Genomic DNA, 15,708 nt, shown 5'->3' with positions numbered 1-15,708 from the left:
GACATCACTTGCAGTTCAAATGACAGTAATCCCTTGCTACATCGCGGTTCGTTTATCGCGGTTTCACTACATTGCAAATTTTTGAAAATTTGTGAAAAAAAATCACATAAGTCGCTCCTGAGTATAAGTCGCTCCCCCCACCCAAACTATGACAAAAAACGTGACTTATAGTCTGAAAATTACGGTAAATAAAAACAAAATACAATGATTTGAAAATCCTTTTCAACCTATATTCAATTGAATACACTACAAAGACAACATATTTAATGCTCAAACTTTATTTTTCAAATAATAATTAGCTTAGAATTTCATGGCTGCAACACATACCGTATAAGTTGGGAAAGGGCTTGTTTACCACTTTGTTACATCACCTTTCCTTTTAATAACACTCAATAAACATTTTGGAAGAGAGGAGACTAATTATTTTAGCTTCTCATGTGGAATTCTTTCCCATTCTTGCTTGATGAACCGCTTCAGTTGTCTTCCCTGTCGTATTTTACGCTTCATAATGCGCCACACATTTTCAATGGGAGACAGGTCTGGACTGCAAGCGGGCCAGGGGAGAACCTGGACTTTTTTACTTCGAAGCCTGTTCTGTTGTAACACGTGCAGAATGTGGCTTGGCATTATCTTGCTGAAATAAGCAGCGGCGACCATGAAAAATACGTTGCTTAGATGGCAGCATATGTTGCTCCAAAATCTGTATGTACTTTTCAGCATTTATGTTGCCTTCACAGAAATGTAAGTCACCCATGCCATGGGAACTAATGCACCCCATACCATCACAAATGCTGGCTTTTGAACTTTTGATATTATGGACCATAGATGTTGAAATCCCTAAATTCCTTGCGATTTTGCCTTGAGAAATGTTGTTCTTCAACTGTTCAACTATTTTCTCACGCAGTTGTGGACAAAGTGGTGAACCTCGCCCCATCCTTGCTTGTGAATGACTGAGCATGCTCCTTTTATACCTAATCATGTTTTGTTCCCAATTACCCTGATCACGTGTGGGATGTTCCAAATAGGTGATTAGCTTTTCTCAGCTTTCCAACTTCTACTGGACGTGCTGCAGCCATGAAATTCTAAGTTAATTATTATTTGGCAAAAAATAATGAAATTTATCAGTTGAACATTAAATATGTATATATTCAATTGAATATGGGTTGAGAAGGATTTTCAAATCGTATTTTGTTTTTATTTACATTTTACGCAATTTCCCAACTTCAACCGAATCCAGTTTGTAGAAAGAGTGGTTGCGCCTTCACGGTTAGGATGAAGGTTGTCATTCCTCAGCAGGTCAGGGCGGTCCCCGAAGGAGGCCCACTTATCTATAAACTACAGTCCCTGATTCTTGCAGAAACCAGCCATCCACTGATTAAGCGATACTACTCTACTAAACCTCTCATCATTGCCTCTCACAGGCAAGGGGCCAGAGACAATTATTCGATGCCCACTCATCTTTCTGGCAAGATCACGTCCTCACTATGTCTTTCTTTGTGATCTCTGATTGCCTCATCCTAGAATCATTGGAGCCAACGTATATCACTATATCCGAGTAACTACTGTTGTTGGACCTACGCTGTTGACTAGACCCATTGCGAGCCAGCTCCCGAAGATTAGCTTCTATGTCGGGTGCTCTGGCTCCAGGGATACACATTACCGTGGCTGGATTTTTAAGTGCGATGTTTCGGGTAATGGAGTCACATATGACCAAAGCTGATGACCCCTGTTTACATGATAGTTAAAAAAATCTGCACGTAAACTGTCAAACCCTCTAGGTACCTGAGAAGAAACTGAAGATGGTCATGGCTGATAAGGAGCTGTACAAGGTGTGTGCTGTGGAGGTGAAAAGGCAGATCTGGCAGGACAACCAAGCCCTATTTGGGGATGAGGTTTCACCGCTCCTAAAGCAGTATATTGTGGAAAAAGAAGCAGCTCTCTTCAGCAGTGATCTTTCTATTCTGCACAATTTCTTCAGCCCATCGCCAAAAATGCGACGCCAAGGCGAAGTAGGTGTTAATAGCAATCAACTGAATCACATAAACACAGGATCCTGCACAAGTGTTTAACTGTCCTGTGTGTTGTGTGTGTGTTGTGTTTGTGTTGTGTTTGTGTGTGTGTATGTGTGTGTGTGTATGTGTGTGTGTCTGTGCGTGCGTGCGTGTGTGTGTGCGCGTGTGTAGGTGGTCCTGAAGCTGACCCAGATGATTGGGAAGAACGTAAAGCTTTATGATATGGTGTTGCAGTTTTTGCGAACACTGTTTCTACGGACACGGAATGTCCACTACTGTACTCTTCGAGCAGAATTGCTAATGTCTCTCCATGACTTAGACATAAGTGAGATTTGTTCTGTCGACCCGTGCCACAAGGTAAGAAGGGATAGCACATTGTTGTTGTTTTTTTAATAATATGGTTCTGAATTTCTTTATTAGTTAAGGCAATGTAAGTTTTTATAGTCATATAGGCAGACATTGCATGCTTTGGAGGTTGTTTAAATTAATACTGTTTTTAATGATTTCATTTTGTGAATTGCAACAGTTCACATGGTGCTTAGATGCCTGCATCCGAGAGAAGTTTGTGGATGGAAAGCGGGCCAGAGAGTTGCAAGGATTTTTAGATGGAGTCAAGAAAGGACAAGAGCAAGTTCTTGGGTAAAAAAAAAACAGGAATTGGGCTAGGCATAGCTTTTCTGATCTTTGGGATATTCATTGGCCTTCTGTACTTTTTAGAGACCTGTCCATGATCCTATGTGACCGGATATTCATTGGCCTTCTGTACTTTTTAGGGACCTGTCCATGATCCTATGTGACCCATTTGCTTCCAACACCCTGGTGCTGACCATCATGAGGAACCTGCAGGAGCTTCTCAGCCAGGATGCTTTACCCAGGGTGAGAAAGCCATTACACATATTTTTCTAAGTGCTTAATTGGTAGCACTTTTTGTTCAAGTTTCTGCAACATGGTTATGAAACCCTCTTTTATTTTTGGGCCAACCATCATAAAATCCGGCACTGTTTTGGATGAAGGAAACCATTGCTTGTTCAATAAGTCACATTGCTCTCCTTAATTGTTGCCGCACCTGCCGTTGTGTATATTTATGCAAGTCTTTTCATACTTTTGTCAAACCTTTGTCGCTTCAATCCTGTAAATAAACCTCTGGATTAGTAGGCTTTAGTATTACATTATTAGATCAATGACTATGCGTTAAGGCCTTAAAGGGCAATCAATCCATGAACCTAAAAACAAGGCCTTAATTACTATTAAGATTTCTTAAACCAATCTTTCAAAAGTCTAAAAATTGTCAACATGGAATTAATGGGATTTTCTGCCTGTAAAAGGTCTCGAATCTCAAAATAAATTAACGTTCTTAAAAAGGTAACCTTATGTAATAAAATCACACAATCGTGGCAGCGGAACCAACAAAACGCGATGATTTTACTTGGGACTGATAAGAGCAGATGGTTGTTGTTTATATACTGTAGCAACTTTGGACAATATGGGACAATAGGAACTTTGTGAAGTTGGCCTAAAATTTAATTTAAAATGGAACTAAAAAGTCCTTGTCTTTAATTTAACTTTCCTCAACTGCAGAAAGGCTGGGATAGTTTCATCATTCTTCAGTTAATGTTGGCTTATTTATGTTGACATCAAGTTCAACATCTCTAGAAATAGACTCTTTACCTGAATTGTAGGCCTTTGATGTACAGTATACAGTAATCCCTCACGGGTTTTTAAGAATATTAAATATTGCGAATATTCCGGTGCATCGCGGCTTTTTGCGTCGTCACTTGGAGCACGGGGCTTTGTCTGCCCATATGACTTTATAGCGCACTATTAGCCGGTAGAGGAGACGAGACCAATGGGAACATGTTGATCTGTATTCTTGCCGCTGATTGGCTTAGAGCAGTAAGAACTTCTAGCCACTCTTTATCTCAGTCTTCCGCAGTCGTGCTACGTATCCGCTCTTCCACTTATGTTTGTGTCAGCAGAATCAGCAGCATCTCTGATTGGCACTTCTTTTTGTCACGAACAAGGCAGGACAACTAAATGCAACACAGGCTCTCACAAAATTTAAATGGGACAGGGTGGGCTGGAATGATTGTAGAACAGAACGACGAGGCAAGCTAACGAGCTTCCGTCATTGAAGCAGACGGCATAGCAAGCTTGTGGTCAGGGACAGACAGAAGGTCGAGCCAAACGCGGTCCAGAGCAGATCATAAAAACGGGCTTTCGCTAAACAGCGAATGAGGAAACAGCGCACTCCACAGCGGATCAGACAAACGGGAATCAGGTGGGATAGCAGAACCAGGTGGCAGGCATACGTGTATCAGACGAACCACCGCAGAACCAGGTGGCAGGCATACGTGTATCAGACGAACCACCGCAGATTGTCGGCCTTGCGGGGTTTAAATACACGCCCTAATCAGCCGGTATCAAAGGCACAGTTGACAGCGATCAGCACTGATAAGCGCGCGCAGCTCCGCATTGGATATGCGTGCCCCTGCTGTGCACCGCAAAGGCGCGTCAACCGGCCAGCATGGCGAAAGCAGAGCAAATCTATGACACGTTTACGCTTTTTTTGTGACTTTGAGTTTTCGTGAAGCCCTAAAGAACGTTTTTAAAAGTCAGTTTAACTTTAAAATGTTTAAAAAGCAGCACAAATACAATAAAGGTTTTAAAAATACAATAAAGTGTTTAAAAATACCATTATAAAGGTCTTGTGTTGATATCGTAAAAATATTGACGCCACATCGCGGATTATCACCTACGTATTCAATATTCACTTATTGCTCTTGGAACCAATTATCAGCAATAAACGAGGGATCAGTGTATGTCTATGTTGTAATGTCCTTTCCGAAAACAACTTTTTCTTAAATATTGTATGAAACAATCTTAACTCATGCTGCTGTATTTGTCATCAGGATAGTCCCGATCTGATGTTGCTTTTGAGGATGCTGTCTCTTGGTCAAGGAGCGTGGGATATGATTGACAGTCAAGTGTTCAAAGAACCTCGTTTGGTACATACGATTGTCACCTTATTAGCAACACTTGATTTGTTTGGTTCTGGTAGACATATTGTGTTTTTTTTCCTTCCTGTGCACACTCTCGCATGTAGGATTTGGAGCTAATGACCCGCTTTCTGCCTGCCATGATGTCAGTGGTCGTGGATGACCACACTTATAGTGTGGAGCAGAAACTTCCCAGTGAAGAAAAGACGTCACTTTCCTATCCTACCACTTTGCCAGATGCCTTTACCAGGTAAAAAAAAAAATCACCCATCTTCTACAAAATTCAATACTTTACTAATTTAATTCTGAAAGATATACATACATTGCCTTGCAGAAGTATTCATATACATTTTGACTCTTGTACATTTTGTCACATTTACAACCACAATATAACTGTATTTATTCTTCTATTGTATTTAGTAATTTTTAAGTGTAAAACCCGTATCTTACTGAACTTGGAGTATTTGCGCACATAGTGAATGCTTTTTTGTGTCAGGCTTCCTAAAAGGTTGCAAATAATTGTAAAAGATTACAATTTTTCAGTTCAAAATTTCTCTTCGAAAAGAAAACTGGCTGACGACCATTAAAACTGTTGACAAATGTCTTTGAGACCGTTTGTGATCCTAAACTATATATATATATATATATATATATATATATATATATCAGTGAGTAGGTACTATGTGTGAGTCTTCAGTCAGATAGAAAATTAAAGGGGAACATTGGTCAGCAGTGTTTCACCGACGGCCCATTGAACTGAGTGGATGTGGACAGTGGGGCAATGAGCCCAAAATTATTTGACCGTGAAAGCATGTGTATTGCCTAGAAGGAACCAGAGGGCTTCCACTGAAGACAAATTTGACAAAGTGCAGAAAATGATCCAGCCGAGATTTATTTTCTTTAGGTATTATAATTTCTTCAGGTGTTTTATTTTTCAGCTTTTGTTTCCCTGTTTTCGGTTTCTGCCAGGCATTTTCATTTTAGTGGATCTCTTAAAGTCGGCTCTTGTACCAAGCCCTCAACAAATTATTTGGTGCTGAATAAATTGGTTTTGTCAGAAGGTAAAAAAAAAAAAAAAGCGTAAAACAATACCAAGAGCTATTTAACTTTCCCCAATTTATGTCTAACTTATACTGCCTAGCACACTTGATTTAAACGTTTGTTTTTAAAATTTTGACTTTGTCACATTTTTGGTTGGATCTGTCTCAGATACCTGCAGGAGAACAGAGTGGCCTGTGAAATGGGTCTCTATTACATTCTTCACATTGCCAAGCTGAGAAACAAGAATGCCTTACAAAGGTTGCTACCTGCCCTAGGTGAGAATCCACGATGTTTTTTCAAAGTAGAGAACCAGAACACACACCATTGCTCATTGATTCCCTGAAGATACAAATATCAGTTAAAAAATACAACGCTTACAGTGTGCAAATCTCTGTCACGTGTCAATTTAATCTACAGTGCCATGTTGGAACGGATGTGACGACAAGTTATTGACTGGACTGTCCCTTAAACCCATCGTTTGCTATTGAGTGTTATATCAGATTCCTTGCCTATGGATGGAAATTATTGCAATTTTCTTGCGTCAATACTGACGGAAAGTCTGTCAATCTGTTACTGAGGACAAGTTCTGTGTCACTCTTTGAATTCTGTGTCAGATGAGCAGTTGCAGCACATGAATAATCAGCCCCACATTGAAATCAATAAATCAGAGTCTAGTTGTCATGTTTGTCAGAGGACAAAATAAAGCATAGATAATTAAATTAACCCGGCTCAAAGATGCCACGTTCAGATGTCCCGTGGGGACAAGAGGTACAATGGCTGAACGGGCGGACAGACGGAGGATGGATGCACAATAAAGTGAAAAAAAAAACATATTTAAGTCGCACCGGAGTATAAATCGCACTTTTGGGGAAAATTTATTCGTCAAAATCCACCACCAAGAACAGACATGAACGAGCAACAACAGGCTAAACAATAGGTATGCTAACGTCACATAAACACAAACGAAGAGCTGAGAACGGCCCTGACGTAACATTCAGAGTTATTATAATAACTATTACATAAATAACACGTTTATAAAACCATCTGTGTCACTCCAATTCATTAAACCCATCGATCGTCCTTTATGTAAACAATGCCGCGTACGCGCGCCGTCGGACTCGTCGTGATTTGCATTTCTAATTATTCCACAGACCCATATAACGATATATAAAGTATATTTAAAATAACTATCATATTACAGCAACATTATCAAACCGTCTGTGTCACTCCAAATCATTAAATCCATCGATCAAATTCCTCTGCCTTTGTCAACAACGCCGCGCGTGGGCCCTGACGTCAGCCTCGTCGTTATTCCACAGATCTAGCATATAACTATATTGTAGCGTTAACAAAGTACAAGCAAAGACGTGGGTTTGGTAAACGGCTCTTTATTTAACAAAACAAGAGTTCAACGAGGCTACAACTACTGAACTTCCAGCCACGGAGGTGTAAGAGAGCTCCATAGAATAGGCCCGGGCGTGCGTAAAAGCCATGTCCGAGCCCCATCCACCGTCCCCGGACAGCCACCCGGCCGTGCGCCTTCCCCAGACTTCCATCCACGGAGGTGAAAGAAAGCTCCGTAGAGTATGACCGGGCGTGCGTAAAAGCCATGTCCGAGCCCCATCCACCGTCCCCGGACAGCCACCCGGCCGAGCGCCGGCCCCCGACTTCCATCCACGGAGGTGAGAGCTCCGTCGAGTTGGACCGGGCGTGCGTAAAAGCCATAATAGTTTTTCAAACCTTCTGTGTCACTCAAAATCATTAAATCCTTCAAACTCTTTGTCCTCCGTGTCACCTACAAACAAAGCCGCTAATGATGCCGGTAGTACGTGGGGCCCTTCGTCATCCCGTGATCGAATCTTTGTCCTTTATGTAAACAACCGCCGCGCTGCTGACGTCACTTGAAATTAAAATGACAGCAATCCCTTGCTACATCGCAGTTCGTTTATCGCGGTTTCCCTTTTTTTTTTTTTTTTTTTTTTTTTAATTTAGAAAACTTTTGAAAAAATTCAAATGTAAGTCGCTGTGTTGTAATACATAAGTTTTCATTTAAAATTATCTGTCACTGTTTTTTGGGGGAAATGTATGTCAAATGTACTAGTGACATCGGTACTTAGTGTCAGTGACTACTCGAGAATTGAGTACTTGTACTGGGTTTGGTCTAAAAAAAACAAAAAAAGTGGTATCAAACAAACCTTGTCATAACATTTCTTTGTCTTCTTTCCCTTCAGTGGAGACTTACAATGACATGGCTTTTGGTGACATTTTCCTTCACTTGCTTACCGGACACCTCACATTGCTCTCAGATGAGTTTGGAGGAGAAGAATTTTGTTCAGTTGTTTTTGATGGCTTCCTATTGACGACTTTTTCCAGGTTTGCTTTTCTTAACCGATAATAGAATGTTGTCCTGTCTTGAATTTCCCATTGAACAATTGCAAAAATTAACTTGTTACCTGTTCTAGTACATTTCTTGACATTTGAATTAAAGTTGTTTTTTTCTTGCATTTAACAGTAAAGAGAATGTTCACAGACATAGTCTACGTATGCTGCTGCACCTGCATCACAAGGTGTTGCCTTCATATATGGAAACGCTGATGAAAACACTGGAACCGCCTAAACAGGTTAGTTTACGTTTTCAATCAATTTCTGAGTTATGTAGGGGCCATTTTGAGTTTGGTCCATGAGATTGAAATACTAATATCCATCTTTAATACAGAATCATTCATTCTTTTAATAGCTTTGTCCAATTTAGATGTATAGTCATCGCCAAAAGTATTGGAATCGCAAGATCAATTCCTTTGTTTTTCTTGTACACTGAAGACATTTCAGGCGAAAGTAAGACAAAAATTCTGAATTTGTGTTAAACAACTTTTATTTTTCAAGTGAGCTAAATGATTGGAACACATAACTGATGGGTATTTCTAATTCAGGTGTTTTAGATTGGCCTTTTAGATTGATCGCTTAAACATTAGATTGTGCTTGTTTTTGGCTTTGGGTTTCACCTGTGAAAACTGCATTTGCTGTTGATCAACAAATGAAGGCCAGAGAGCCTATGTAAGCAAAGAAACCTATTTTGAAACTGAGGAAAGAGGGACAATCAATCACAGCTATTAAACTCACATGGTGCAGTCAATAAATACAGTTTGGTATGTCCTGAAAAAGAGAATTTACAGGTGTACTTAGCGACGTATACTATCGAACAGGTTGGCAAAGTTAATCAACAGCAATCGATGATAGAAACATTGGCCAATGCTTACAAATAAATGCATAGGTACTCTATGCACAAGTAGACCATATGTGCAAAATTGAGGCTTATTTATATTGTGCGGGCGCGCGAAGACAATTGCCGCGTTGCATCACGTGACCAACGTATTGGGTCGCGCAGAACCTCTGCGACCAGTCTGCAACACACGATGCGCACACATCAAAAATTGTTTCTCCAGCCTCTCAGTGGAGCTTCCCCCGGCTCAATTCCACAAGCCTCTCAAACCGTAATTTATTCGCCACCACGGAGGATTGAATCTGCACTGCGCAGCTTGTTGCTGCTGTCGCCGCTGCCAAGCAATCTAGCTTGCAGTCGGCAGTGTGGTATGTGCGTGTGGTCTATAACAACCTTTTTTTGCGCCACGGACCGGTTACGTGTCAGAAATATTTTCGCGGACCGGCCTTTATGTAAATAAATAATACAATTATGTCAACAAATAATACATTTGTAATATATAAATACGATGAAATAGAATGATACGACTGGCATAAAAACAAGTATAAACGACATAAAATTAAAACTCACCATTATCAAAGTCAAAGTCCGCTTTATTGTCAATTTCTTCACATGCCAGGCACACAAAGAGATCGAAATTACGTTTCCCACCGTCCCACGGTGACTAGACAGTACACAACACGCACATCAAACAGCACAAAGAGTAAAAACGAACAGACAAGAGCAACAAATAAGTAATAAGCAAATAACCCAAATAATAAACAATAAATAAATAAAGAGACAAATAAGAGCAGCAAAATGGAGCAAGCGCGCTAATAGCAGACAGCCAAATCATAGCGCAAAAGAACAGGACGTCATGTAGCAGAGGGTGGAGGGGGGAGGGAATTCAGGATCCGGACAGCTTGGAGCACGAAGCTGTCCCTGAGTCTGGTGGTGCGGGAGCGCAGGCATCTGTATCTCTTCCTAGAGGTCAGAAGTACAAACAAAGAGTGAGCGGGGTGACTCTCATCACACACAATCGCAGCCGCTTTGCGGGTGAGACGGGAGGCGTAAACTTCCTTCAGGGAGGGGAGTGGAGCCCCGATGATTTTACTCGCAGTGGTCACTATGCGCTGCAGGGCCTTCATGTTGTACTCAGAGCAGCCAGCACCCCACACAGCGATGCAGCTGGAGAGGACGTTCTCAATGGTGCCACGGTAGAATGTGGTCATGACGGCGGGAGGAGCACTTGCCCGCCTGAGTTTCCGCAGAAAGTACAGGCGGCGCTGGGCCTTCTTCGCCAGCGACGCAGTGTTGGTGGTCCAGGAGAGGTCCTCACTGATGTGCACCCCCAGGAATCTGGTGCTACTCACTCTCTCCACCACAGCTCCGTCGACGGTCAGCGGCAGGTGGTGGGTGTGACCCTTCCGGATTATGTTGAATTAGTGAGAGCACTGAGGTTGTTTATCACAAACGAGCCGGTCCCATCTAGGTGTAATCGGAGACAATGACACCCCAAGTGGTTAAGGTTTATCTTTTAATGCAGGATGCTTGGTCTCCATGTGCCGAAGCAGTTTTGGAGGCTTCATTGCCTCGTTAGCTAGCCTGTCGCCACATATGCGGAGTGGGCTTGGCGCGTCAGTCACCTGTGGCGATAAATCCATATTTTAAGTAGGACTCCAGAAATGTTCTTTTCAATGCAGCTTTCCTTTTCTTGGAAATCTTTGCCTCTTCTTCATCCGTCTCCTCAATGGGCCTTTTTCCCTTTCCGAAGAAGCTTTACAAACATCTCTGTTTCTTGCTCATTGTTGCTTGCTTCGCGGGCTCGACTGAGGTGACATGTCACGTGACCGAGACGAGTGTCTTGACCTGAACCGACGGATGTAATTGGGAGAGAATCGCCAATATTTTTCAAAATAAATTCTTACTTGTTTTTGCTAGCTTTGCGGGCTCGACTGTGGAAACATGTCACGTGACCGGGACGAGCATGACCTGAATTAATAGATCTTCGATAAAAAAATATATATAATTCTGTGCGGCTTGGCGGACCGGTGCCAAGTGACCCACGGACCGGTACCGGTCCGCGGTCCGGTGGTTGGGGACTGCTGGTCTATAAGATCAACAATTCCAAAGAGAAATCCAAAAAGACGCATCCGCTTTCCTGACTTTAAAGGTAGAAATCCGTAACAGCGCTCTCCGCTAACTTATCTTTTGTCCCCCATAATGAGGGTTTGTGTATAAAAGCTTCCTTTCTCCAATGATATCCGTTTTGATCTCGTTCTGTCTCTTGTTCGTGTCAATTATGCGGCACTATTTGCCTGGCGGCACCACTCTTCTCCCCAGTGACCGTGTGTCTGGTCACATATCCCTCCACCAAGCCAAGTGGTGCCGCACAATAGCGGTCCACAACCTTTTTACTAACAAGTGTATTCGACATCACGAAAACTCCATAGATATGCTGCACCGGACTACAAGCCGCAGGGTTCAAAGCATGTGCAAAAAGTAGCTTATAGTCCAGAAAGTACTTGACTTCTTTTTTTTTTTTGTCTTCTCAGATAAATTATCAAAAGAAACATGATTATCAAACATGTTCAGCTGAACTTTGTTTCATCGAAATGTGCTTGTTTGGCAAACGTTTTTTAATCTACCTCGGAATGGAAACAAAATATAAGAGCCATTAAATTGGCTAATTAACATTTATTATTCTAATATTGGTTGATAATTATAGAGCAGCGATCCAGTGAAGGAGCTACACAGCCAAATCATCGAGAAGCTTGAGGCCCAGAAGAGTTCTCCTGTGCCAGAGGAAACTCCATCCCTGGATCTCAGCCTGCATCCCGTCAATGTTCCCACCACTGCCTCTACTCCGACTACACTTTTGTGACATAGGAGACGCATAGAAGCATTTCAATTGAGACTGAATGTAATTATAGCGACATGTTAACTTGGAAATATACATTTAAGCTTTGGAGTTTTAAATGTGTATTTGTATAATAATTTCTATTAAGATTTCATTGTATGAATGTTTCATAAAGGTTTTTTCAGCTTTTGAATTTCTGCTTTATTGTCTCTAGCTATTTTTGTATTCAAAGTCAAAGTCCGCTTTATTGTCAATTTCTTCACGTCAAGGCACACAAAGAGATCGAAATTACACTTCCCACCGTCCCACGGTGACTAGATACAGTACACAACACTCACATCAAATAGCACCAAGAGTAAAAACGAACAGACAAGAGCAACGAATAAGTAATAAGCAAATAACCCAAATAAATAAACAATAAATAAATAAATAAGGGCGGCTCGGTGGGGCAGTGGGTAGCACGTCCGCCTCACAGTTAGGAGGGTGCGGGTTCGATTCCACCTCCGGCCCTCCCTGTGTGGAGTTTGCATGTTCTCCCCGTGTCCGCGTGGGTTTTCGCCGGGCACTCCGGTTTCCTCCCACATCCCCAAAACATGCTTGATAGGCCGATTGAGCACTCCAAATTGTCCCTAGGTATGAGTGCGAATGGTTGTTCGTCTCTGTGTGCCCTGCGATTGGTTGGCAACCAGTTCAGGGTGTCCCCCGCCTACTGCCCGATGACGGCTGGGATAGGCTCCAGCATGCCCGCGACCCCCGTGGGGACTAAGCGGTTCAGAAAATGAATGAATGAATGAATAAATAGACAAATAAGAGCAGCAAAAGGGAGCAAGCGCGCTAATAGCAGACAGCCAGATCATAGCGCAAAAGAACAGGACGTCATGTAGCAGAGGGTGTTAGGGTTTATGAACTATCTTGATCGTATGATTATGTTGGGATGTAGACTAGAATGATGAACTTTGTTTTAACCATTTGCTGAGGTGACCACCACACACCACACATGTAAATTGTCACCCCCACCTTGGCCACCACACATGTAAATTGTCAACCCCACCTTGGCCACTCTCACCCCCACCCTTCTTCTCTCAATAAATAGCCTCTTGCATGACTCCAACGGCAGACTTTGTTCGGACATTGCTGTATCTACAGTAACGAACAAATTCTCCACTTGCAAGTGTTCAAAGGGCATACTGTCTCCCGTGTGGTTCTTGCAAAATAAGTTAGAGTTGGAACATCTCTAACAGAGAGAGGGGGGAGGGAATTCAGGATCCGGACAGCTTGGAGCACGAAGCTGTCTCTGAGTCTGGTGGTGCGGGAGCGCAGGCATCTGTACCACTTCCTAGAGGGCAGAAGTACAAACAAAGAGTGAGCGGGGTGACTCGCATCACACACAATCGCGGCCGCTTTGCGCTTTGCGGGTGAGACAGGAGGCGTAAACTTCCTTCAGGGAGGGGAGTGGAGCCCCGATGATTTTACTCTCAGTGGTCACTATGCGCTGCAGGGCCTTCATGTTGTACTCAGAGCAGCCACCACCCCACACAACTGGAGAGGACGCTCTCAATGGTGCCATGGTAGAATGTGGGAAACCAAGGGGGAAATCAGAACTCTTTGCATCCTACCCTTATAAAGTTAAAGTCCCAATGATCATCATCACACACACATCTGGGTGAGGTGAAATTTGTCTTCTGCATTTAACTCATCCCCATGGGATTTTGGTCCATCCCCAGCGGTGCTGCGCTCGGGAATCATTTGGTGATCTAACCTCCCAATTCCAACCCTTAATGTTGAGTGCCAAGCAGGGAGGCAATGGGTTCTATTTTTATAGTCTTTGGTATGACCCGGCCGGGGTTTGAACCCACAACCTTCCAGTCTCAGGGCGAACACTCTACTACTAGGCCACTGAGCTGGCTATCCTACCCCATCTCAAATGATATAAGCTGATTCTGATATTTTCATATTTTGTATTTATGCGTTTCAGTAGAGTTACCACTCAACCAGTGTTAAAAATGTGAATAATTTGCAACAGTTTTGAGTGAGCAGTGTTATTGATACAATTACATTGTCAGAGTAGACAATAAACAATGTCTCTTGACGAATTATCTCAAAGTAAAGCACTGCCAACAGTATGCAGTGTTGCAAATAATTTTTGATATATAATGCATCCAAAAGGTATTCACAGCATTTCGTGTTTTCCAAATTTTATTTTTAAAGCCTTATTCCAAAATGAAATGACATAAAATAATTTACCCATTTTAAAATGCGACACTTAACACACCTCACTCTGTCAGCTTCATGTCGAAACGGAAGCAAGCTCAAGTAGTACCTCTCGTTCCAGTTTAAGACACTTTTTGTGAACTTAATGAATGTTGTTTTCTTGTCAAGGTTCCTAAAAGGTTGCAAACTGTTTTTCTTATTGCAGTGACTTTTAACATGTTCAAAACTTCTTTGCGACAAAAGCATCTGGCGACTCCAGCATAACATTGCTCGTTCGCCAACATCCAGATTTAGCTACTGTATGCACCATGGATATAAACTATCTATCCATCCATCCATTTTCTGAACCGCTTAGTCCCCACAGGGGTCGCGCGCGTGCTGGAGTCTATCCCAGCCGTCATCGGGCAGCAGGCGGGGGACACCCTGAACTGGTTGCCAGCCAATCGCAGGGCACACAGAGACGAACAACCATCCGCACTCGCACTCACACCGAGGGGCAATTTGGAGTGCTCAATCGGCCTACCCAGCATGTTTTTGCGATGTGGGAGGAAACCAGAGTGCCCGGAGAAAACCCACGCGGACACGGGGAGAACATGCAAACTCCACACAATCTGTAATAACCACGTACTTTCTTCAATACTTCATTTGCATGCATTGTAATGCATACTGTAAAATCAGTTTTGAAACTTTAAGCGCATATCTCACTGAACTGCAAAGTTTAGGGTGTGCGCACATAGTGCATGTTTTCTTCAGCGTTGGCCCAAAATCGCAACTACTGTATTGGCCCGAATATAAGACGGTGTTTTTAGCATTGAAATAAGACTGAAAAAGTGGGGGTCGTCTTATATTCGGGGTCTAGACATTATACCCATTCACAACGCTAGATGACGCCAGCTATCTTCAAACTGAATGCTGAACTTAACTCCCTAGGCCAAAGCGAACCCCTGTCACGAAGAAGAAAAATAAAAATAGCAGTAGCAGTTTGCATTATTTTATTGCAATGTTTTTCCTTATTCAGATTTGTTTCAAGACTACAGTTACAGTTAGACTTCACTTTGATGGTTAATGCAGTCATTGCAATTTTGTTGTTTTATCACAGTAGATTGGTTTATTTACATTTCAAAAACCAGAAGCCATTCATTTACAAATGTGATTGCATTTTAGTTTACATATTTAAATGTTCAGATATTAAGATGTGATAGACAGTTTTTGCATGATTTGAATATGGCAAAATAACATACTTTTTCTCTCGAATATATTGTTACAATCGTTTGTTTCAGATGTACTGTGATTATTTTCTGTATAAAAAATTACATTTGCTGTTCAAAAAGTCTTTTTTCAAACTTTAGTCTTTATAAAAGCGGGTCGTTTTATAATCTGAGTCGTTTT

The 15,708-nt window shown here is 42.1% G+C and overlaps 1 protein-coding gene across 2 annotated transcripts in view; it reads left to right on the top strand.

The window, feature by feature from the left end:
* Positions 1 to 12,297, top strand: part of nelfb (negative elongation factor complex member B) — a 40,271-nt gene extending 27,974 nt beyond the window's left edge. For both annotated transcript variants that reach the window (XM_085909683.1, XM_085909684.1), the window contains 10 exons: positions 1,779 to 2,009; positions 2,184 to 2,369; positions 2,539 to 2,651; positions 2,786 to 2,888; positions 4,922 to 5,017; positions 5,116 to 5,258; positions 6,218 to 6,324; positions 8,281 to 8,422; positions 8,562 to 8,670; positions 11,977 to 12,297. In XM_085909683.1, coding sequence (XP_085765809.1) covers positions 1,779 to 2,009; positions 2,184 to 2,369; positions 2,539 to 2,651; positions 2,786 to 2,888; positions 4,922 to 5,017; positions 5,116 to 5,258; positions 6,218 to 6,324; positions 8,281 to 8,422; positions 8,562 to 8,670; positions 11,977 to 12,132 — 1,386 coding nt within the window. In that variant the 3' untranslated portion in view covers positions 12,133 to 12,297. The remainder of the gene's footprint in view (positions 1 to 1,778; positions 2,010 to 2,183; positions 2,370 to 2,538; positions 2,652 to 2,785; positions 2,889 to 4,921; positions 5,018 to 5,115; positions 5,259 to 6,217; positions 6,325 to 8,280; positions 8,423 to 8,561; positions 8,671 to 11,976) is intronic.
* Positions 12,298 to 15,708: the final 3,411 nt, after the last annotated feature.

Source organism: Syngnathus leptorhynchus, chromosome 4, assembly GCF_054491065.1.
Source record: "Syngnathus leptorhynchus isolate UIUO chromosome 4, UIUO_Slep, whole genome shotgun sequence".
In the NCBI taxonomy this organism is placed as follows: Eukaryota; Metazoa; Chordata; class Actinopteri; order Syngnathiformes; family Syngnathidae; genus Syngnathus; species Syngnathus leptorhynchus.
This window is presented reverse-complemented; position numbering and strand designations above follow the sequence as displayed.